General features: G+C 38.7%; 2 protein-coding genes across 2 annotated transcripts in view; one reads left to right on the forward strand and one right to left on the reverse strand.

Annotated features, from left to right (window-relative positions):
• LOC129723089 (leukocyte surface antigen CD53) overlaps positions 1-12,663 on the reverse strand; it is a 33,990-nt gene extending 21,327 nt beyond the window's left edge. Inside the window, exon 1 of the mRNA XM_055677056.1 lies at positions 12,297-12,663. Coding sequence (XP_055533031.1) covers positions 12,297-12,362 — 66 coding nt within the window. The 5' untranslated portion in view covers positions 12,363-12,663. The remainder of the gene's footprint in view (positions 1-12,296) is intronic.
• The window catches only part of LOC129723088 (dynein axonemal assembly factor 3 homolog), a 29,806-nt gene continuing 7,880 nt past the window's right edge, over positions 1,140-23,065 (forward strand). The window contains exons 1-2 of the mRNA XM_055677055.1: positions 1,140-1,341; positions 1,401-1,817. The gene's annotated coding sequence lies outside the window, so the exon portion shown is untranslated. The remainder of the gene's footprint in view (positions 1,342-1,400; positions 1,818-23,065) is intronic.

Here is a 23,065-nt window from a genome sequence, read left to right on the forward strand (position 1 = left end):
GCTCGGATTGTACTACGCATAAAGATTTTCTTTAACAGTTAACAAAAATAGATTATTCGGATCGGTAGGCTTCTTCGGTAGCGCTTTTCTTCAACAAGTTTTCTACAGTAGTCTGATGCCCGCAATTGTCCTGTACACGTAACGGTTGGCTGCGAAGTCTGTGTAGAATAAAACAGAAGGTCGAGTTCCGAATACGGAATGTAGCACCAAGGCTTTGCCCATGGGCAGTTGTCCACGGAGGATGTGGAGGGGAGGGAGTGGGGGGGGGTCATAATCCTAAAATCCTAAAATCTGTCCACGTGGCATGTGGATGGCCCCTAAGGCAAAATATATATTCTGTAACTTCAACAAATTCCTGGCATAAATCGTATCATAAACCGAACCAAAACGAAGAAAAAATACTCAGAGCATGGGGTTCTGCTTATAATGATTTTAGTTATTTTTAAAATAAATTTTGTTAGGCGTGGTATACTAGAAAAACTTAAAAAACTAAATTTAAGCCTTAATTCAAAATTATTTGTTTTATCACGTGTAAATCAACTTATCTTATTCGAATACCCTTCACAGTACCTTGTGAATGAAAGTATCGTAACTTTCATTGGAACAAAATTCATGGTTGAAAACATAGTAGAAGACTGACTTTCGGTTGTTTTCGAATTAACGTTTTTATGTAACTCTTCGTTAAGTTGAATTGACTTTAAATTCAAAAATTAACTACAAAAATTAGTAGTTTCAAACGCAACAGTTCTTGATGAGAATACGATTCAATATTTCTTGTATAATTTTGTAAATAGAATCGCAGTTGATTGGAATGATGCCAAGTTTTTGAACATATTTTATGGAAATCATTCTCACTTCCAGTAAGTGATAATCATAAATTTTAGGTTTATATTTCAAATTTGGTATGAATGTAAAACCCTTTATTAAACATCTATAATAGATTTGTGGTCTGTCTTGAATTTGCATTTGTATTTTTTTGTAATGCTCTTCAAGCGCCCTTCTATAAAAAACAATACTTGTTTGGTTGAAATCACAATGAATCACGATCTATAAATGAAACACCAACATTCGATGCATTCGCTGTAACAGTGTCCGTTACTGACTACATAAAACCGTTAGTTTCAACGTGCGCCCATCGAGAGTGTAGCATTCGTCGCTCATTGCATGAAAAACGTGATGTGGTTACGGTTCGGTGAGGGAGAATATTAGCCAAGCCAATGGAACAAGATGTGAAAATAAAACACGAAATAATAATGGCTGGCTCAAAATTTCAAGAACAACTCTACCTTCCGCTGAAAATAGAATCACATCAATGCGTAACGCGCGCGGATTGTACGGACGGTAGTAAATGTTATCGGACATACATTTTTCTAGTGTACTAATTTATGTCACCAAATTAGGTTTTTCTACAATGCAATTAATAATTATTTCGACAAATTCGAGAAAGCAAATGGTATAATAAATCTGGCGTTCCTCGAGTGCGGCCATCAATCTCGTGATTTTGAGTAGTCAATATTCGGTTGCAGCTGATACGCGACACATGGGTCCCGCTGTGCGGAAAGATTTTCATGAAAAATTCATCTTGTCACATAGCATTGCGAATCAGAACGCGCGATATGCAGCGCCACCGACCGCGAATTTCGTTGCTGGCTAAGCAGACTGGTGGCCACAGCGATATGACAAACATTGGAAAGTAGCCATAATACATATTTATAGTAGATACGTAGATGCTTCGCAGTATGATCAGATCAGATGGTGGAGATACCACCAAACGGTTCTGATGTATCTTTATATCTCTATTATCATCATCATCTATAGTAAGTACCGTCCGATGCTGTAAAATCTCACTCAAGTTCTAAAAGGCTAATAATCACATTTAAATGTTCAAATAGTTTGGTAAAAGTGTAAGGAAAAATTTGCAAGTTCAAATTTAAATTAAATAACTGTTATTATTCTATTTTGATTAAACTTGTATCATGGAGTAAACAAAACAGGTATTGAAATTTCCGTTTCGCCTCGGTCTACGAATGCGAATGCGAAAGAAGAAGCGTGACTTCTTCATGGTGGAAATAAACAAACAGAAACTTTATGACTAGCAAAATCCAAGCACGGTTTTCCTAGAAGCTTTTCAATAACTAAAAACATTTATCGTTCACATCGTATCTGCCGGATGACTTCATCATTTTAGATGCACATACAAGCGTTTCATTAACATAATTTCAATATTTTTTAGAAAATAATTCTCGATGTGGTGCCTCTGTGGCATGACGAAGTGAACTTCTACCATATGCTTTTGGATTCAGCATATAACCTATTTTTAAGTGATTTATTCTTCCTAACTCTTAGATGTAGATATTATCCGCGGGAAAACCAGAGAGACCTTGTATGAATGCGTACTTCTGAAGAAAACGGTATCAGATTTGAGGACTAATTTCGGATTTGTCATGAGTTTTTACATTTGAATTTTTTACCAGCAATAGTTTAGTCGTGCCAAAAAAAACCAAAATTATAGTAATTTTTCAAAAAAAAAAATCCCATTGAATATATGCTGTGTATAGTTCAATAAAATAAGCATAATTATTACAAGGAAATTGTTATTATTTCTTGTTGTTAGGTTTGACCACAACACTCGTCTCCGGGGGCTTGTGTTCCTATTAGATAACAAAAGTTGACTCATTCTTATGTCTCTGAAACCGTTTTATGTCTTATCGAAACGGGGAAAATTGTAAATCGTATTCCTAGAATGATTGTTTGTAATTTTGAAACTAACAATTGAATGTATCGGAAATAAATAGACAAATCCGGTATGAGGAAGTGTTGCACAATTTTTATCGATTAATTACACAATAATAAGTCACGGATGGAGCATGGTGATACTAAACTTAAGCTCAGATAGACGAAATTCAGACAGATATCGTCGAATGATGAAAATGCGATTAGCCAATAAAGGTGTATATATTTAGAGTTGCTTATAATATTATTGCTGCGGAAAATTCTTTTATATATAACTAAAGTTTAAGGACATGTTATAAATTTGATTGTAGAATGCCCATATAGCACTTAATATGAGTATTACTGGAATTTAAATGATGCCTAGGCGACTGAAATCGACCTCAGACGCCATATTAAAATCCAAGATGGCAAATTCCGGAAAAAAGCTCAAAATGTCGAAACACCATCCAATATTGAACATCTGGACAGGAATGTAAACCGGAAACTAACAGAACTTAGATCAACTGTTTTATTAAACCAAAACTGTATGTATAATAAACACCCACTGTCGCCATTCTGTGCGCACGTAGCATTTTGTCGAAGACCGAAGTTTTTGCACTACACTAAAAACTAATTGCAAACGTAACGTTTCCAATTAGTTCTGTTAGAGCGAAAAGCTAACATAAAATATTCCTCTATGGTTCAAATATTGTTACTGCGAATGCTACTTGTTTTTATGATAATCTGTAGAATGCGAATTTATCGAAGTCTTGACATTGTTTTTATTTTTAGAAAAAAAGGATACCTGTAAAGTTATTGTCACATTTCGCTGTTGTACTAAAAATGTCGATCAAACCAATGGAGATTATTAACCGTGACTATTCGTTTTATTAAGCAACAAATACAGAATTGGTCAAATTTTATTAATGTGTAAAAGTGGCGCAGCGTCCCGCAGAGAGAGGAAGAGAGAGATTGTTTCAAAGATTTTTTTTTAGATTGAACTATTTTATTAACTTTACGTTTACCTATTTTCCTTTACTATTTAACGTCGCGTTTGCATGCAATAAAATTTAACTAGAAACAGGGTGGCCACCCAACCGGGAAAACCGGGAGAACCGGGAAAAAACCTGGAAGCGTTTGGAACCGGGAAAAACCGGTAATTTCACTTAACATTACGAGCCGGTGAGATTGTGCCAGTGGGGGTGAGATTGTGCCATTCAAACCCATTGTTTGTTAGCCATCTCATTGCCATCATAAGACCAAAATTTCTCGAATAAGTTTCCTCGAATACTTAACCAAGAGAGACTAGTCTTCTGACCCGGAAAAGATGGCTGACAAGTCACAGGCTGGATGGTACAATATCACCCCGGCTGACGGTATATTTAACTCATTCCTTATAGTGCATATATCAGTTTTTGTTTTTATGCATCGTCCTCTTGGAATCTAACTTGACCCCAAGTATAGATGACAGTTCTACAAGGTATGCTACATTTTTGTCTATCCACGCACACAAACAAATCTCGTTATGAAAAATTTCGCGTTTTGTATGGAATTCAGAACATTTTTGGAAATTTCTCGTTTTACGTTAATTTATATAAAAATATAAATTGCGACAATGTGTCGAAATAAAATATACAAAAATGCTATATTTCTAATAGTTGGAGCATAATCTTAGTCATTGTCATAGCTTATGACTTTTGTAACTGTATGAAACATAAGCGACTCTATTTAGAAGCGCTTTTAAAGTACAAGAAAAAAAAAACAAATAGTGCAAAAAGGTTACCGGCAAAATGATGAAAAACAGCATATTTTACCTAAACCCCAGCATGTTTATGTATTACTCACAAATAAAACATGTTTCAACATCATTTCTATAACTTTTCAGGAAAGTATGTTTTATAAGTTTAGTTTAAAATGCATAATCATTTCAAATTTCATACAAAATCTGGAAAAGTTCATAACGCTCACTAATACAAATGCATCGACGTGAATAGCATGCCTTGTAGAGCTGTCATCTATATTTGGAACTTGACCATCGTAAACTCCCCGGAAGTAGCAGTCAAATGGCTCGAACTTTGCCTAGAGCAAATGGTTCACAGAGATAATCTCGCGGGAACTGTAGCTGGTAGATGTCGCCAAGAATACTCTCAACTATTGAGTATGCATTCGACAAAGATATTGCTGACTTTCTACCGCCGTAGCGAGAAGCCCCTTGATACTTTTTTGTAGAGATCTGATAGCTGGTTCAGGCAAGAACATCCCTAACTTTCCCGTGTTTATTAAGAAGATTTTGATTCTATCGCATGGCAATGCCACGTTGGAGCGAGTTTTCTCCATGAACTTTTAGTGCGTAGTCATGAATCTAAAAGAGGAAAAACTTGTAGCGCAGCGCTTGGTGTACGATGCAGCACAGGATGTCGGTGGAGGAGACGAAATTGATATCACCAAGTCGTCGATCCAATACGCTCGCATTCCACATAGCCAATATGTTGAATCGTTGAAGGCAAAGAAGAAGGAGCAGTCAGATCATGATGGAGAAGCCCGGAAGAAGAATGCCACGGCCCGTGCTATTAAAACGACGATAGAAGCCAAAAAGGCAAAACTTCTCGCGGAATCCCCGGTGATGAGTATTATATGCGTTGTTTATAAGATACTTGTAAACAACATCTCCTCTCGGAAAAGATAACGTCCGTCACATTTTTCGAAATTTTGCGATAATATCTCTTGATTTCAATAAAGCTGAACACGTTTAAGGAGTGACTTTGAGCATTTTGGGATGTAAATCGAAAGTCACGTTCCTTAACTATATGGAAAACTATAGAGTACAGAAATACAATTAACCGGGAAAAATATTTCAACGAACCGGGAAATATCGTGAAAAACGGGAATTTCATTTCGGGTTTTGGGTGGCCACGATAGGGAGGGGAACCTGATTACCGATAGAACGGAGGTGGCCAGGCGTTGGAAGGAACACTTTAGTGTACTGTTGAATGGTGAAGAAAACAGCGTAGTTGGAAGGAGCAGGATGGTGGTTGAGGATGATGGCGAATACCAATCTGGTTTTCGAGGGGGACGCTCTACTACGAAACAAATGTTCACCCTGCGACAAATTCTCGATAAATTTTGAGAATTCAACTTGCAGACTCACAATCTGTTCATAGACTTTAGGGCAGCGTACTATACTATAAGATAAATGAGTTATGGCGAATTATGCTCGAACATGGTTTCCCAACAAAACTAATTAGGCTGATACGTACCTTCATAGAAGGCTCTACATCATGCGCCAGGATAGCCGGTGAGATATCGGACTTCTTCGTGATGTTAGACGGTTTGAAGCAGCGAGACGGGCTGTCAAACTTATTGTTCAACTTCGCAATCAAGGGTGTTCTACGGAAAGCTGGCTTGCAAAGAAGCGGCACCATCAATACGAAGTCTCACACGTTTCTAGGTTTTGCGGACGATATCGACATAATTGGTATCAACCGTAGGGCAATGGAAGAGGCCTTCGGACCTCTCAGGAGGGAAGCTGCGAGAATAGGGCTCATCATTAACTCTGCCAAACGAAATACGATGAGAGCATGGTAGTCCGACTGATGTTGGTGCTGAGGTGATGTTACATGGGGAAACTTTTGAACTGAAACTCAGAAGTCGACGAATTTGTTTACCTGGGTACATTAGTAACATGTGACAACGAGGTTAGCCGTAAGCTAAGAAGGCGAATAGCAGCTGCAAACAGGGCCTTCTACATAACCATCTGAGGTTCCGCAGTCTGCAAACCCGTACTAAACTTGCACTTTACAAAACACTAATCCTTCCCGGGGCCCTTTACGACCATGAATCATGGACGTTAAAAGAAACCGATCGGCGAGCTCTGGGGGTTTTTGAGCGTGGGATTTTGCGTTCAATCCTTGGCAGCAAACTAGAGAATAGTGTTTTGCGCAGACGCATAAACTCTGAAATGTACTAGGTGTACAAATACGCGGAAATGGTCAAGCGGATAAAACACGGCAGGTTGCAGTGGGTTGGGCATGTAGCTAGAATGCCGGAAGAACGACCAGCGGAGACTATATTTAGCAAAAATCACGATAGAGGCCGTCGACTTCGAGGTAGGCTCCGCGCTCATTGGATGTGTGCTGTCGACAAAGATGGCCGCGAAATAGGTGTTAGGGGAGATTGGAGGATAGCAGCTCAAGACCGTGTGACATGGCGAAGTATTCTGGATTCGGCATTGTATCAATAATTGGTCTGTCGCTGTAAAAGTAAAGTGAAGTAAGTAAGAGTATTTAAAGGCATTGGAACGTATAAAGAATGCAGCAGTTTCCCATGAACAATATATTTAGGTGTAATAATTTTCAGCGGAATAGTTCAAATGGTCTTTTCTGTGAAGTGAAATGTTCCGCTCTCACGAAACGTATCGTAATAAACTTTAAGTTGATACATTTTTTTAGATCTGCAGTAGTATATTAAAAATAATGAGAAAGAAATTACCTACAGAAAATAACTGCACAGAAAATTTCTTTTTCATTTTTTAAAATTTGTTTCCTTTTCTCAAATTTATGCTTTAATCATTTTCGTCCCTTCTCTGACACCTCCTTTCTCACTGTGTTGGTCCTATTTTCTTTCTCTTGCTTTGAATTTCTCTATTGCTTTCTAAGCTCTTTTTTCTTTCTATTTTTTAACTCTCTCTCTCTTTCTCTCTCTCTCTCTCTCTTTCTCTCATTTCTACTTGATCACTAACCTACGCATTGACTACATCGTGTCATCGATAGAAACAACGGTGATTAATTTGGTGTGCAGAGTAGGTACTACAAAATGTCAATTTACTCGAAATAAAAACCATTGATTAAAATAGTGTTTGGTGCATGTGTGTGTCGTACTTAGCAAACTTCAGACAATAGTTCACAGCCTCTAGGCGTCAGCATGCTTCGAAAATACCGATATTTAAGCGTTTTTAGCGTTCCATAAGCTGGAATCAGTCAATTATCAGTTTCAAGGAGTCATATCGATTCTGGAAAAGATAATATAAGGGTAGATATTCATAGCTTTCCAGAGACTGGCAGATTCCATCTTGGATTTCTAAATGGCATCGTTCACCAATATTCAGTTGCTAGATACAGTCTCGGTTCAAAAACATCAATGTTGGGTATTTGAACATTCTTTAGTTTTATAATTGAAAACGATAAAAAAATCCAAATTAAGGGATATAGTTCATAATCAATTTTCGCAGATTTACCTAAGTTTGAATCGGCATCTCGAGTTTTAAAATGTCGTCGGACACCAATATCCAGTTTCTAAGCGCCATTTTGGCTCCAGAAATACCTAATTTGACTTTGAGGCTTGCTCCCTCTTCAATATTTCTATAACCACTTCCTTTGTTCAAAGAATACATACGCCAAGTTTGGTGAAAATCGCTTCAGGCATTCAACAGTGATACTGGAACATACATAAAGAACTTGTTTTCAAGGTGAAATGCATTATTTTATTTCTGTTAACAAATTTTTAATATTTTTGATGCCGTAAAATTCAACAGAATCATAACAATTTGAAAATTTCTATATGCTAGCGCAGCATGCTGCTGGCGGTGCTGACAACACGGGCGCACACGCAGTTGACTTGAAACTAGGAAAAAGCAATAATCTGAATTTCGCGAGGCGCTACACTTTAGAGGCAAGTTTAGGCCCATTCGGCCGATTTTTCGCGAAAGTTAGTTACGAGTATACTTAGTTTGAGTGGCCACGCGACTGTTACGTGCCGGTTTGTGGAAAATGTTCTAGTCGCTACCAGCGCGAAAATATAAACACCGAGAGAGAAAAAATAGTGGTGTAAAAAATAGCACGATTGAAACGTTTTGACAGGTTTCACGGTGAAACCAAACGTGAAAACTTATTAAATTAGGTGCTCTAATGCTGCAATTAATAATTGCAGGTCAGTTGAAAAATTAATGATATTTTATGAGGCAATCCCGAAATGTGGTAATAAGTAGGAGGAAACCGTCGCACATAGGAGTATTTGACTCAAAAAGCTGGCCAAAAGTCCGACATACAGAATACATGATTTCCATTATTTTGTATTGATTTCAGTTGAAACATACCCTCATGCTATCCCAGAGCCCATCGGTGCCTAATCACATACACCAAACGGTTATATTCCAGAGTTATTCCACAGGTAATTGATCAGTTTGAAAAATACGTGCTATTGTTCGGGTGGCATGTAAAATTGAAAAAAATTATCAAATAGTTTTTTTTTTCACGGGACATAATGTTCAACATAAGGAACAAGTTTTGCAATATTTAAAACGTTAAATGCATGAAATAATCCCAGATTGTTTACGAAAAAAGTGATAGTGAGAGCCGACCGCGAAAAATCCATAATATTGTAAAATTAATTTTATGAATTAGGTACCTTCCGGGTAAGTCCCGTCAAAACTTTATTTATTAACAGAAAAATCTTCCTCCTGGTTCCTTTTTTTTATTTTATTGACATTTTGATAAAAGAAGATTTATATGAAAATTGTTGAAACTTTGTCATAGATCATGTGTAAAAAGACACTAAAAAATGCAGTAAGCGAATTTAAATTAATTGTCATATCATTGGATTTTATATTGGAGGTGTGCCATGACGTGACGTACTTTTCCTGGTAGGGGTCATTAATGTGTGGCAAAACGTGAAAATGAATTTTGATCAAAATTTGCGTGACGTACTTAATGGATGTCACCTTGTTTTGTACTTACTCTAGTTTTATTGGTTGATTATACGATCCAATTACAACCAAAATAGAGCGAATTGGACTTTTGGCCAGCTTTTGGTTCAAATACTCCTATGTGCGTTGGTCCTCCCATGTTTGGATTCCGTCCCGTTGCACGTTAATATAAACAGATTAATCCAAAAAACGCAGTGTTTCTTTAACTTGCGCGATAATTAGAACATGAAAATATGCTATAACATCAAACCTGGAGCAGACATTTTCAGCAGAAATCGAAAAATCTGGCAGAATAATCGCAGCTCAATCACTAGAAATGGTATTTAGGCACGAATGCATCGTCTTTGTTCCATCACAATCATCGCGTATTGTTATAAGTTTGTTTGCGTGGCGTCTTTTGTTTTCTACTGTCTGTCCAATGTAGGATTACGAATCACCAGACTTGACTAAAGGCCTAAACACAATGGATACGTTGCGGCTGCGTTTGCGGCAATTTGACAGTTAGCCCATACATTTTCTGTCAAATTAACGTCAACGCAACGCAAACGTATCCATTGTGTTTGTGCCTTAACACCTTGGTAATGCAACCGAGAGAGACATTTAAAATAGACAGTTTTGTTTGAGGCTTTGTTTACACACTTTTAGCGTCTTAAATACAAACAAGGTGATGATATTAAGTTTACGGTAACACGTGAATTTAGTAAAATTTATCCATCAAAAACGCATTTCTATCAGTTGATAGAACTTCAAGATTTTAACTCGTTCAAACGTTTAACGTTTAAGTTTAAACGTAAATGTACCTAATTTTTAAATATCTCGAGAATAGATGCATTTGAAAAGTTAGTGATTGTGAGTTTCATAATTTGAAATCACTTTTAGTACTACATTACATCACATACATCTGATTATAAATATTCAATTTGACAAAATGCTCACAATTGGCTTTTGAAAAAAAAAAATCCTATATATCTTCGTTCTGAACATTTTATAAAAAGTTTTCGAATTTTCTTCACTTAAATACCAAATAACTTGAAAACGGATGCATTTAGGGAGTTAAAATCTTTGATTTTAAAATTTGTCTCACATTTTTTAAACCTGAATTTGTTGTAACTTAGAGTTTCTTTATAAAAGGTTAAAAAAATCTAATATCCAAAGTTTATTTCATATTACCACCTTCGATAATGTTTTGCGTATTTTCAGATCAAATGAATTTGCTCATTGTGAAACACCCAAACCTTCACTCAACTAATGAATATATTCAATATATATCATATTAATTCAATTCGTGACCCACAGATCATCAGCATATTTTTAAAATAATCAAAAAATGCGAAACATTCACGTAAGATTGATGCGGTTCTAGCGTTTTTGTTCACTTATCTGCTCCGATGATCGTCACGTGCTTGCCATTGACGATTGTCACTGGCTTAAAGAGTGATTGGACAGGTAAACTGATTTAACTCGTTGTAATCATTTCAATATTGCGAAATCCATCGCTTCCGTAACTCAAAAATATATTACTGACAAATCCTTAGCCTAAATCTAAGTTTCTGTGTCATTTGTTTTTTATTTATGAATCTCATGGCTGGTTTGTGAAGTCTCATTATCGAAGTAAAATTGCTACTTTGAAAAGTGGTAAGATTTTGTTGCTGATGAGCAGAATCCCAGTTTTGTAAATGACAATGTTATTTAAATGAAAATAGCGTAGCGTAAAACAGAAACAACATGAAAATTTTTTTCCTATTGTCTGTGTTGTCCGTTTGACGGAAAATAATGTGTAATAACTCAACAATACTAATAGTAACTTTACTATATTGAATACCAATAGTAACTTTACTATATTCTAACCGCACCGTCATTTATTTTTTGTCAAAATAAGAACTATGACAGTTTCAATAGAAATTTAGAAAGTATCTACAGTTTATTCAACTGCTATTAGGGTATTGATTGCTTTTTTATGAACCAACACAGTTCTTTACATCCTTTTGAATGAAATAAACGATCGTCACCGAAACGGAAACCGACCGCATCATCCACGAATGTGTGTCGAATTTCTTTTAACCCTCTGTATGTCGTGTTGGTGTACCAACTTATGATGGAAAATCAACGTGTTTAATGCGCAGAAAAGAACACTTACAGTAAATCCGTTTTTATAAGCGTATATTTGAGCATTTTTTTCGTACATGATTCGTTGTCTTTCAAAAAAAAAACAAGAGATTTGATGAAAGCCAATGTTTATAATGTTTCCTGAGAGTTTCACTGGTCGACGGAGGGTTAAACCGCGGAGTACTTACTCTTGTTTTTAAGCTTATACCAACTTAAAAATACACACAAACCAACTCAGCTTATGTTTACGTATAAACACGCTGCAATGACGAACACATGCAGTGCTCGCAGGTAAAGGTACCCTCACACCATTTAATTAACACGCTAATTAATGCAACGATGTCGACCTCCTGCGCACTTCGCCTTTACGCTAGAATTTATCACACCTTGCTGACACCAGCGCTCTCTTCGACTAACAAGCCAAACCACTTTTAAAGATTTATACTAGCAGTTCACTTCCAGAGCTCCATCGCCTTTGCAGCCTGATTTACGGTGATCTGTATGCACCGTAGCTGCAGTTTTATTCACGATCGCTTTCTGTTCCGGTGGTTTTGAAAACGTTTTTCAGTATTCAAGCAACATAACATCGGGAATCCCTTGAAACACCCGCACCCTCACTAATACAGCGACACTGGATTATTTCTATACGATCCCTATCGATCTTCCATAACTACACAGCATGACATGCAGGTACTCGGCACTCTTTCTTACGACCATAGCGCAAATGGACCCAAAAAAAAAGAAGAAAACGACATTCCCTCATGTAACATCGACTCACCGAGATCAAAACGACATAAGCATACACCAAATATCTGAAACATTTAATCCTTGCCGAAAGACGCATCTCGTATGCCTATTGGATTAACTAATTATAATCATAAAACACCATATTCTTCTCGCGTAAAATATAACTCAATTTTCTCAAATGATCCGTTCCAATTTAACACACTTCAAGCCGCACTAAGTTCAGCATCAACTACACAGTTCGATTCAAGACAGGTATTTGATAAGAAACAAATGAGAGACCCACCGTTGGGTTCACAGCCTTTGCGTATACAAATATATTCGAGATTGAGAGCGCACTAGACAACCATCGATACAGACCTTACGCGACGCAAGGCAAACCAGCACTGAACTGCAAGACGATGCCGTCAGCGTCACTGTTGTTGCTGTTGCTGTTGCTGCTGCTGCTGTGGTCCCTAAACCATACAAACATGCGAACGAAGGCCTATCGTCTATCGCACGTCATGACTCTGAAACTCAACCAACATCAAGCGCGTGAGCTGTTGTCACTTACCAACATCGATGAACAGCGAAGGGACTAAGCGGAACCATGCAGAATCCTCACAGCAGTGAGAATGGTTGGTGTGGCGTCTGGCCAGAGAACGCGGAGAAAATTAGAGAGGGTTGTTTTTGTACACAAATACGCAAAAAGTCGTAAAATTTCAAACGTGGATGGCCAAAGAAAAACGTGATGTTCAGCTGCTGTGCAACGTTGTTTTCTCTGGTTTCCCTAGCACGCTTCGGTTTGTGTGAATGATGTTGGCGTACAATTCTAAAATCAGAGGGTGCGGAAATTCCTAGCAGTGAGACGCCCGCTCGGACATTATTGTGGCGTAGAATGTATTCATCAAAAATATAATTCATAATTCATAATGGTATGAAAAAAGAGTAAAACACATTACTTGCTCAATTGCTACGACATGTTTGAGAGTTATGCCTAACTTTTCAAGAAAACTAGTAGTTTTCAAAAGTAGTTTTTATCTCTTCAACAGTTTCAATTTTTAAAACAATTGCCTTCGAAAAACTCTATGTTCTTCACTTTTTCTTAACTTTTATTTCCTCAGTCTCACCGTTCAAAATATGTACGTTTGTGTGCAAAAAATCAAATTGCATTAATTTTCAATGATTCATTTTCTAGAACAATTCAAGTTATAAAGCCTAACCGATGAGTATTTTACGACCCTGTTGATGACAAGACAGTTGTGATCAAAGTAACGAAAGTCGAAAGCTAGGATTATGAATAGTATTCATTGATTCAAGACATGTTTTAACGAAACAATCCGACACAATCAGCATTGTATGCGCTTTCAACACTTTTTTGTATTTTGACTCACACCGCAATATAAGCAAATCGATCACTATGTCGTACCCAAAATATTTTATTTAATGTTTGACTTGATTACATGAATCGGAAATTCCTTACCAACGCATATTTTTTACCAATCTCATTCTTGAACAAGGAACTACGCAATTTGGTCGTATGAATATGGTAGGGAGAATATACGGGTCCCTTCAATATAAATATGAAAACTAAATATTTGAATTGAAGGGACTTACAATTATTAGGACCTGTGCAAATTTTTGAACAATTCAAAAATGATAACATTTTTCACAGCAATTTATACTTCTATAATGTGCTGACTTCGCAACGTTCGAAAAAACGGCGAGACGTTTGGAACACAAAGAAAGGAGCAAAGAGGGGAAGAGAACAACGTTTGGATGATGAGCAAGGACTGTAAATAAACAAGGACGGCCGATCAGAGGATGTCGAATTAGCTTTTGCATTCAGTTACATCAGGACTAAATTTAAATTTCTGCGCTGAAGCTGTTTGTTTTTGGTTTTCGAGCTACACCAGAAATGCACTTGTCCTGTTCGAAAAGAACAGAGTCTATAAAATTTCGTCATTAGACAGAAACGAATGGGTCACAAGATCATCTCGAACGGTACAGACTAAAGTTCCGAGATGCTATACCACAATATATCTAACTAATGGTAGCAGTGGTCATAAGCTCCTACAAAGGAAAGTTCCGAGAATTTCTAACCATAAGGTCATAGAGTCCGCTTTGAAACAAAAGTTGTGAGTTCGAATCTTGCTATAGTCAGTGTTAAGTGTATTTTCTGTGTTAAAGAGCTCTGGCCTGGGTTTATTCTAATGTTCTTCATAATTTGTTTCTTCCCGCTGAAACCCCAACGACTTCTTAACAAAATAACTCACTAGCATAATTACTTGGCTAGGCAAACTATGGTTTGTAATTTGTCCTCTCCAATGAATTGTAACTAGTGATACTGGCAGGGGGACCAGATCAGTATAAAAGAGCAGTATTTTAAAATCAGCTTTAGCGACTTTCTGAATACTGGGCTCGCTGTAGTATTGCGCCAGCTCGTGGTTCATTCTTCGACTCCATACGCCATCCTCACATACTCCGCCGATGAAGGTCCTAAACACACGTCGTTCAAAAACGGCTAGTGCTTGCAAGTTCTCCTCGAGCATTGTTCATGCTAGTGATGGGAAACTTATCGATAATATAGATAAATGATGGTCATCGATATTATCGTTAATATTTTGACGTTAGCGATAATTATCGATATTAGAAGGGTGAGCACAAGTCAGTGCGGTTGGTTACTGGAGGAGACCCAAAAAAAGGAGACCTCACCTACCCTACCCCAGGAGTTGCTTTTGCCGCTAGGTATTTGTTGGGTGCTGCTATTCGACAAGATTTAGCATTGTTGGGGGTGGTGAAAAGGTTCGCCCGGGTGTCACTGAGTTTCTGAGAAATAATGGTAACTAAAAAGGTATTTATAGTTTTTAGTTTCCTAAGAACAGATGAATTCGACAACTTAGTACTGGAGAACTTTAAAAAAATATCCAAACTTTTTGCACCATCTCATAAAAAGCAATGATACGAAAATGTAATAAAATGCATTTTCTTTGGCTAGCCAACTCTTATAATATGATGGACATGCATAGCGGCAGTCTATTGGTAATTCTCTGGTAATTGTTTAGTTTAACTTGGAACTGTTTAAGTTAAAAGTATCTGTTACCCAACAAACAATTTTTAGTTCCACTAAAAATCCAAATCAACGAAATTGTTGCGCCAAAAAATATCCTGGGGTAGACAAAATAATTGAGATAAATAAAATTCTCTCGAATTTTAAATGGCCAGAACTTTACGAAAAATGAATCAATTTTGATAACCGGTTTCATTTCACTGGAAAACAGCATTATATTAGTATCACTTGGGAACTTGGTGTGACCAACCTACACCGAAAATGTTTCGGATTTCAAGAGTGGGTGTCAAAGTGTACATTTTTGCAACGCATAGAACGTTTTAGGCAACTAAATTGTCTATCTAAAATACTTCATTTAAAAAATCTGAGATCACCGATATTTTCTAAAATCATTTTTTGTTTTTAAAATTAAATTTTTTTCAGAGTAGGATCTTTAACTCAATTTTTTATATTTTTGAAGGAAAGTTCAGATATTTTTTACTAAAATATATTGATTCATAAGAAAAAGGTTTAAATACAGTTGGGTTTTCTTACGCGGGGGATACATGCCTCGTGAAAAAACCATGTTAATTCAGAAATCCGCTTGATAAAATGCTTTAATCCAAAAATTCGCGTAAAAAACACGTTAATTTGAAAATCTGCATAAATAACCTTTTAGAGAAAATCCGCGTATTTTCACTTTTTTAAATGTTAATCCACATAAATTTTCAAACGCAAGTTTGCAAAGTTGCTTGGTTTAACAAGACCTACACACCCACAATGTTCGATTGAATTCTGCTAGAGTGCTGCAAGCTCAAAGAAAATTAGTACCCAACAGGGAAAAAACCGCCAAAATCAACACCCATACTTGATAAATTCATACCTCGGTGATTTCTTGGCGAATTTACAATCTTTGGCTACCAATGAACCCGAAATAAATTCTGATTTATTGACAACCTAAGTGAAACAGAATGTCAGAGAAAGTTCTACGCGTTGCAAAAATGTACACTCAGTGTTGTTAGTCTCGCTCGTAAGCGGCATGCAACACCTCATGTGAGGTTCTCGGTGATGCCGCTTCCACACAGTACTCAGCGTTGCCAGGTATCCAGATTTAGCTGGATTATCCAGATTTTTGAACATGTACCCAGGTAGACAGATTTGATGTCCAATTATCCAGATTTTTGATGAATGATCCAGATTTTATCCAGATTTTATTTTCTCTGTTCCGCAAAAAGGTCATCACTTCAAATTTGGCGCGAAATTTTGCAATTTTGTCACCTCAAATTTTACGTACCCCAAGACTTTTATCCGAAGAATTTACCATTCACCCCACGAAATGACTTCCAGATTTGTTCCAGATTTTTTTTTGCCTTTTCCAGATTTTTAAAAGAATGACCTAGTAGACAGATTCGATGTCCAATTATCCAGATTTTTCATGAATGATCCAGATTTTATCCAGATTTTATTTTCTCTGTTCCGCAAAAAGGTCATCACTTCAAATTTGACGCGAAATTTTGCAATTTTGTCGCCTCAAATTTTACGTACCCCAAGACTTTTATCCGAAGAATTTACCTTTCACCCCACGAAATGACTTCCAGATTTTTTCCAGATTTTTTTTTGCCTTTTCCAGATTTTTAAAAGAATGACCTGGCAACGCTGCACAGTAATAGAGAATTCTCCTATCCAAGCTATTTCTCGTTCTTTCTCGCTTTCTTTCTTGCTCGCATTTATTCCCGAGATCATATGCACACACTCCCGTCTACTCTCCTCGTGTGTACTCGTGTGTACCTATTCCCCAACTCGCGAGAACTACTAGCCGAAGACAATTGTTTCAAGATGCTTTGCGATGGTTGCATAGGGAAAAAAATGATAGGCAATCCGACTACTTCGGCAGCGGTTCGCTTCGGCAGTAGAGGTGGGAAAAATGGTTCACTATAGTGAGCGGATCAGAGCGGTTCCGCTCACTAAGATGAACTAGTTCTTTTTAACAGCTCACTCGCTCTTTTCGGTCCTACATAATTTTTGGTTTTTATCAGTGTAGCTAATTATCAGACACCGCAAGCGAAAGCCAGGTGAAAGCTTTATACCCGATATGCCAAGCGCAAGGTCGCGCGCAAAATTACAATAGAACTCCCAGAAACAAGCTGCCACCAAACGTCTGCCCTGAGATGCATGACTTGCATTTCTCATCACCCAGCCAGCCGCAAGAGCATGCAAAAAAAAACAACTTGCAACAGTCCATACACAGGTACACGGGTTGACTAACGCCGAGTACGCACACGAATGGATGTGGAACGAAAAGAACGAAAGAACTGATTCACTGATCTGGCAATCCGCTCGCAGGCTGATCAAAAGATTCAGTTCTTTGAAAGAGCGAAATCTTTCGCTCTCAGAAGAACTGATTCTTCCGATGGCTCTTTTGTTCAGCTCGCAGGCAATCCGCTCGCGATCAGAAGATTTCGATCTTTTAAAGAACTGATTTTCTGATCAGCTCGGGAGCGGGTTGTCTGCATAGATTCAAAAGATCAGTGAACCAGTTCTTTCGCTCTTTTCGTTCCACTTTTCGTTTGCGTCCCGGCGTTAGCCTGCCCGTGTGCTGTGTGTGAACTGTGGCAAGTAGATTTTATTTTTTATTCCCGCGGCGGGTGGATGGTTATGCATAGGAGAGCAGGCAGCTATTTTCTGGGAGTTCTATTGCAGTGTCGCACGCCGCGTTGCGCTTGGGGTGTAAAACATCCATATGGCTCTCGCTTGCGGTGTCTGATCAACAAAATCAGCTTCAGCTTTTTGCTTGAAGTAAGGGGTGAGTTACCGCTCTTTAAAAAAGAGCGATAGATCACTCACTCACTTTGAAAAACCAGCTCTTTAGATCAGTTCGTGAGCGGATTGCCCACCTCTATTCGGCAGGTTTTGCATTAGACTGCTGTAAAAAACTTACCGAAGCAGTCCGATACCCTACACGTTACCCCACTGTCGGTGCATGAAGCCAAACCGCTAAGAAAGCATTTTCGTTTTCGAGCACAGTTTTTCAAGCACTCCTAGTCGAGCAATTTTAGTCGAGTACTCCTACTCACAAGCAGGAACTCGCGTACTCTTTTACGGTAGCTGGGTAGCAATACGAAAGAGATTGTTCGTGTCGGTTCATGCTTGCTGCTACTCAAGGGAATGCATGAAGAAGGAAGAGTATCTCCAAAGCGTGTGTGCAAAAGACTTGAGAAGCGTAACATATGTTTCGTTCTCAAGCAGAAAGGAGAAGAAAGGTTTTGCTTCTCGCTCGATTTGCAACGCTGTGTACACTTTGGCGCACACTCCGGTAATCCGAAACATTTCCAGTGACCCTTGGTCACGTCCAGTTCTCAAGTAATACTAGGAAACTAGGACAGTTTTCCAGTAAAATGAAACCTGTTTTGTCAGAATTGATTCATTTTTCATGAAGTTTTGGCCATTTAAAAATTGACAGAATTTTGCCTGCTTCAATTTTTCACTAATTATACAACCTTCAAAATGAACTTCGGCTTGAAACTACTCCGTAGAAAGCACTCCCGGCGTAAAACCCGAAGGCTTTCCAAAACAAACTGTTTAACTCGTCCGGTTGTTTAAATTTTCATTCGCAGTATCGTAAAATTTGTCATTCAAGGCCTTAACACAATGGATACGTTGCGGCTGCGCTTGCGGCAATTTGACAGTTAGCCCATACATTTACTGTCACATTGACGTCAATGCAACGCAAACGTATCCATTCTGTTTGGGCCATCACTGTCTCTGTTTTTAACAAATTTATATAGCAAAATTGCATTTGTCGAATAACGTTTGCGGTAAAAAAATAAACAAAAATTGCCGATTTTTCATGGGTTCACCTTTAATCGCACTGACGAAACTACTCATGCATCATCAATCATAGTAACCCATGAGTTTGCAAAAAAAAATTGACAGCTCTATCAGTCAAACTCTAACTGTGATGGCGAAAAAAGTCAAGCTACTCCGTTCAGAAGTGTGCGCGTTCAAAGAACGGTACCCCGCCGCGTCAAAAACGGGCATCGTGCGGCACTTTGTGGACGCCGGGTATGCCGGTTCTGGCATCTACAACATCTTGACACTATTGGACAACGATCGGAGCATCGAAAGAAAGCCCGGTTCCGGACGACCAACGACCCTGCGCGACAAGAAGCTTTAAATGATGCTGAAGAGGAAGACCGAGGGAAAAGTGGCTAAATCGCTGCGTGCACTTGGCCGAGGGGTTGGTGTATGCTATAAAACAGTGAAAAAGCATCTAGAGAACATGGACATACATGCAGAAAGCGGCAGTCCCGTCCACTGGTCTCGGAGCTGCAGGCAATGACGCAGCGACAGCGGTTGAATAAGATGGTCAAGTAAATTTTCCCGGCGAATCGCGACGCGGCAGTGGTATTGGACGACTAGACCTATCTCACCCTGGATGGCAACGACTAGTAGGGCTCTTCGTATTTTACCTCCCCCACGAAGGAAGTGAGCACCGAGGTAAAGTTTATTTCACAGACCAAGTTCCCAAAAAAGGTGCGGCTGTGGCTGACAATCAGCGAGAAAGGGATGTTAAAGTTGCTCTTATTTCGCTCCGGGCTGGCCGTGAACGGGGAAATTTATAGTACGAAGTGCCTGACAGAAGTTGCGACGTTCATCAAGAAATACCATAAGCGCGAAGACAAGGTGTTCTGGCCAGATTTGACGTCGGTCAACTACTCGTTGGAGGAGATGGAGCGGCTGAATATCGATGTGGTACCGAAGTCGGCGAATCCGCCCAATGTCCCCCACCTGCTTACCATCGAGAATTTCTGGACAAACTTGAAGCGCAAGACCTATTCCAACAATTTTGTCGCGAAAACGGAGGAGGAATTAATAACAAAACGAAGAAAGAGCTTAAAAACATGGCTACACGCATATTTTCGTCCGCCATGGCGAATGTTCCGGTTAACTGCCGGAAGGCTGCACTCAAGGACGTAATATTTTTTTGTGAGGAAGCTAACATGATGACCTTCCATGGGAAATTTATCCAACTCAATTATCTGTCATAGTTTTTTTTCATCACCATCTGAAACAGTTTTTTTTTCATCGCCATCTGAAAAAAAAAATTTTACCGCAAACGTGAGCTGTCAAATTATTGATACTTATCGATAAAATCGTTAAAAGCCCCGGAATTATCGATTGTTATCGATGTCCGTTTTGGGCGATATTTCCCAACACTAGTTCATGCCTCGTGCCCTTAGAGGACTACAGGTCTTATGAGCGCACCATTGCATTCTGTATTGGTATTGGTGTCGGCTTTAGTCTCATATATAAGCTATCCGACGCGCACGGTATCGAGTTGCTGTAATTTGTTGTTTGTTTACCGCGCACGATGAAGGAGTATCGCAACGTCGTAGTGAAGTTGTTTGCAAGAGGTGAACGACCTAGCGACATATTCTGGCGGTTGAAATCCTACGAGATGAAGCGGAATTTCATCAATATCACCATCCGTCGGTATTGGGATGCGACCTCGGCCAAGAACGTTTGGGATCTGGGCGACCGCATTCAGCGAGGACACCAGCAGTCATCAAGGTGGTGAAGGAGTGGGTTCGTCGAAAAATAAACCGCTCGATCCGAAAGACAGCTCCTGATCTGGATATGTCGATCAGGACTACCCACACCATCATGACAAAGGAGCTGGGATTCAAGTCGTACAAGAAACGCAAGATTTACGACATAACGGGAGCTACAACTAAGAATTTATACGCATTCTTGAAAACCAGTTATATTTATACTGATTGATTTCTACTTGTACTATAACACATTCAGAGTAACTCTACAACCATCGTAAACGCCAATTATTAACGTGATTTGAAAACCGAAAATACTATCTGTTTTGGTTTTAGATATTCAGTTAGTTAGTAAGATACATATGTGTATTTGGCTCCGTTAAACATTAGAGCGTATTGTGCCGTATCAAATGGACATCTCTTTTCGGATCTCTCTTACCGGTTGCTAATTCGATGCACAGTTATGAAGCCATTAGATATTGAAAATTTCGAGAGGTTGGTCGACCTTTAGTCTCAGTCCAAATTTATTACTTTATATTTTGACTATATGGCTCAAGATATTAATCCTTCTTCATACGTTTCCTCCAATGTCGCACTTTTAGATACTTCTAATAATGCTATATTCTTCGATATCACCATGAAAGAAGACATTATTGGTATCCCAGATCAATTGCGACCGCAAGAGATCCCAAAGATTTTTTCCAATAAGTTCAAACATGTTAGTTGTGATAAATTGTTTTATACTGACGGATCTATTCTACATGAGTCCACTGGCTTCGGTGTTTTCCACGAAAATTTTACCCCTTTCTACAAACTCGATGCTCCTGCTTCCATGTACGTCGCAGAACTTGCTGCCATTCAGTATTCTCTCGAGATCATCGAAACCCTGCCCATAAACCACTACTTCATCTTCACAGACAGTCTCAGTGCCATTGAGGCTCTGCGATCGATGAAGACTGTGAAACACACTCCGTATTTCCTGGGGAAAATACGTCGGTTTTTAAGTGCTATAACAGATAAAAATTATCAGGTTACCTTAGCCTGGGTACCTTCTCATTGTTCCATTCCGAATGATGAAAAGGCTGACTCTTCAGCTAAGGTGGGTGCGATTGATGGCGATATGTACGTAAGACGAATTGCTTGTGATAAATTTTATAGCATTTTGCGTCAGAAAACACTCAATAGTTAGGCAATTATCATGGAATTCAGATGAACTGGGACGGTGGCTACATTCCATTTTTCCTAAGGTATCGACGAAAGCATGGTTCAAGGGGTTGGATGTCGGTCGGGACTTCATTCGCGTGATATCCAGACTTATGTCCAATCACTATACGTTAAACACGCACCTCTTTCGTATAGAGCTTGTAGGCAGTAATCACTGCGTTTGTGGCGATGGCTACCATGACCATGTTGTTTGGTCGTGTACCGAATAGTGTTGTGTTAGGCTCGAGCTCATAGATTCCCTTCGGGCTAGAGGAAAACAACCGAACGTACCCGTTAGAGACATCCTGGGAGGCGGTGATCTCCAGTACATGACACAGCTATACGGGTTTATGAAAAATGCTGGCAATGAAATTTAAAATAAATTTCAAATGATACACCATGCTGGAGACATTGAAACGACGACCCGGCACCTTTATGTTTATGCGAACACCTAAGACTAAAACTGCTGAAATAGAACATCACTGCTTGGCCATGTACAAATTAATAAATCCAGTAATGTAAAATAGTTGAAATCAAAAGTGTAACTCCCCTCCTCTCGCCTTAAATCCCCACTAGCTCGTAGTCGGCCGTGAGAAATAAAAAATGTGCTTCCCTCTTTTCCCTGCTAATCTAGAATTAATAAAAATTGTACTTGGTTCAGTTAAACACAAATTGTAAACATCTTAAAAAAGCGATTTAAAACATCTCAAAAAAAAAAATTAAAAATTGGCCAGCATTCACCCTTCACGCATAAACATTTCGCGGTTCCAGGGCGCCACGTCATGATGGTTTGAGGGCCCTATCCAAGCGTGGTAAGCTTCCTCTGCTGTTTATCGAGGAGAAAAATGCGAAAATCAACACCGCGTACTATAAGACCGAGGTTCTGGAGAATGTTGTGGCTCCGGCACTGCGGAACCTCTATGGAAAGGATCATTGCGTTTTTTTACAGGACGGCGCACCGAATATCGTCCAAGAGTCCAGTCAGCCAGTCAGCTCCAGGCCGAAGTGTCCCTTGCTGTTCGA

Source organism: Wyeomyia smithii, chromosome 2 (assembly GCF_029784165.1).
Source record: "Wyeomyia smithii strain HCP4-BCI-WySm-NY-G18 chromosome 2, ASM2978416v1, whole genome shotgun sequence".
Lineage (NCBI taxonomy): Eukaryota > Metazoa > Arthropoda > Insecta > Diptera > Culicidae > Wyeomyia > Wyeomyia smithii.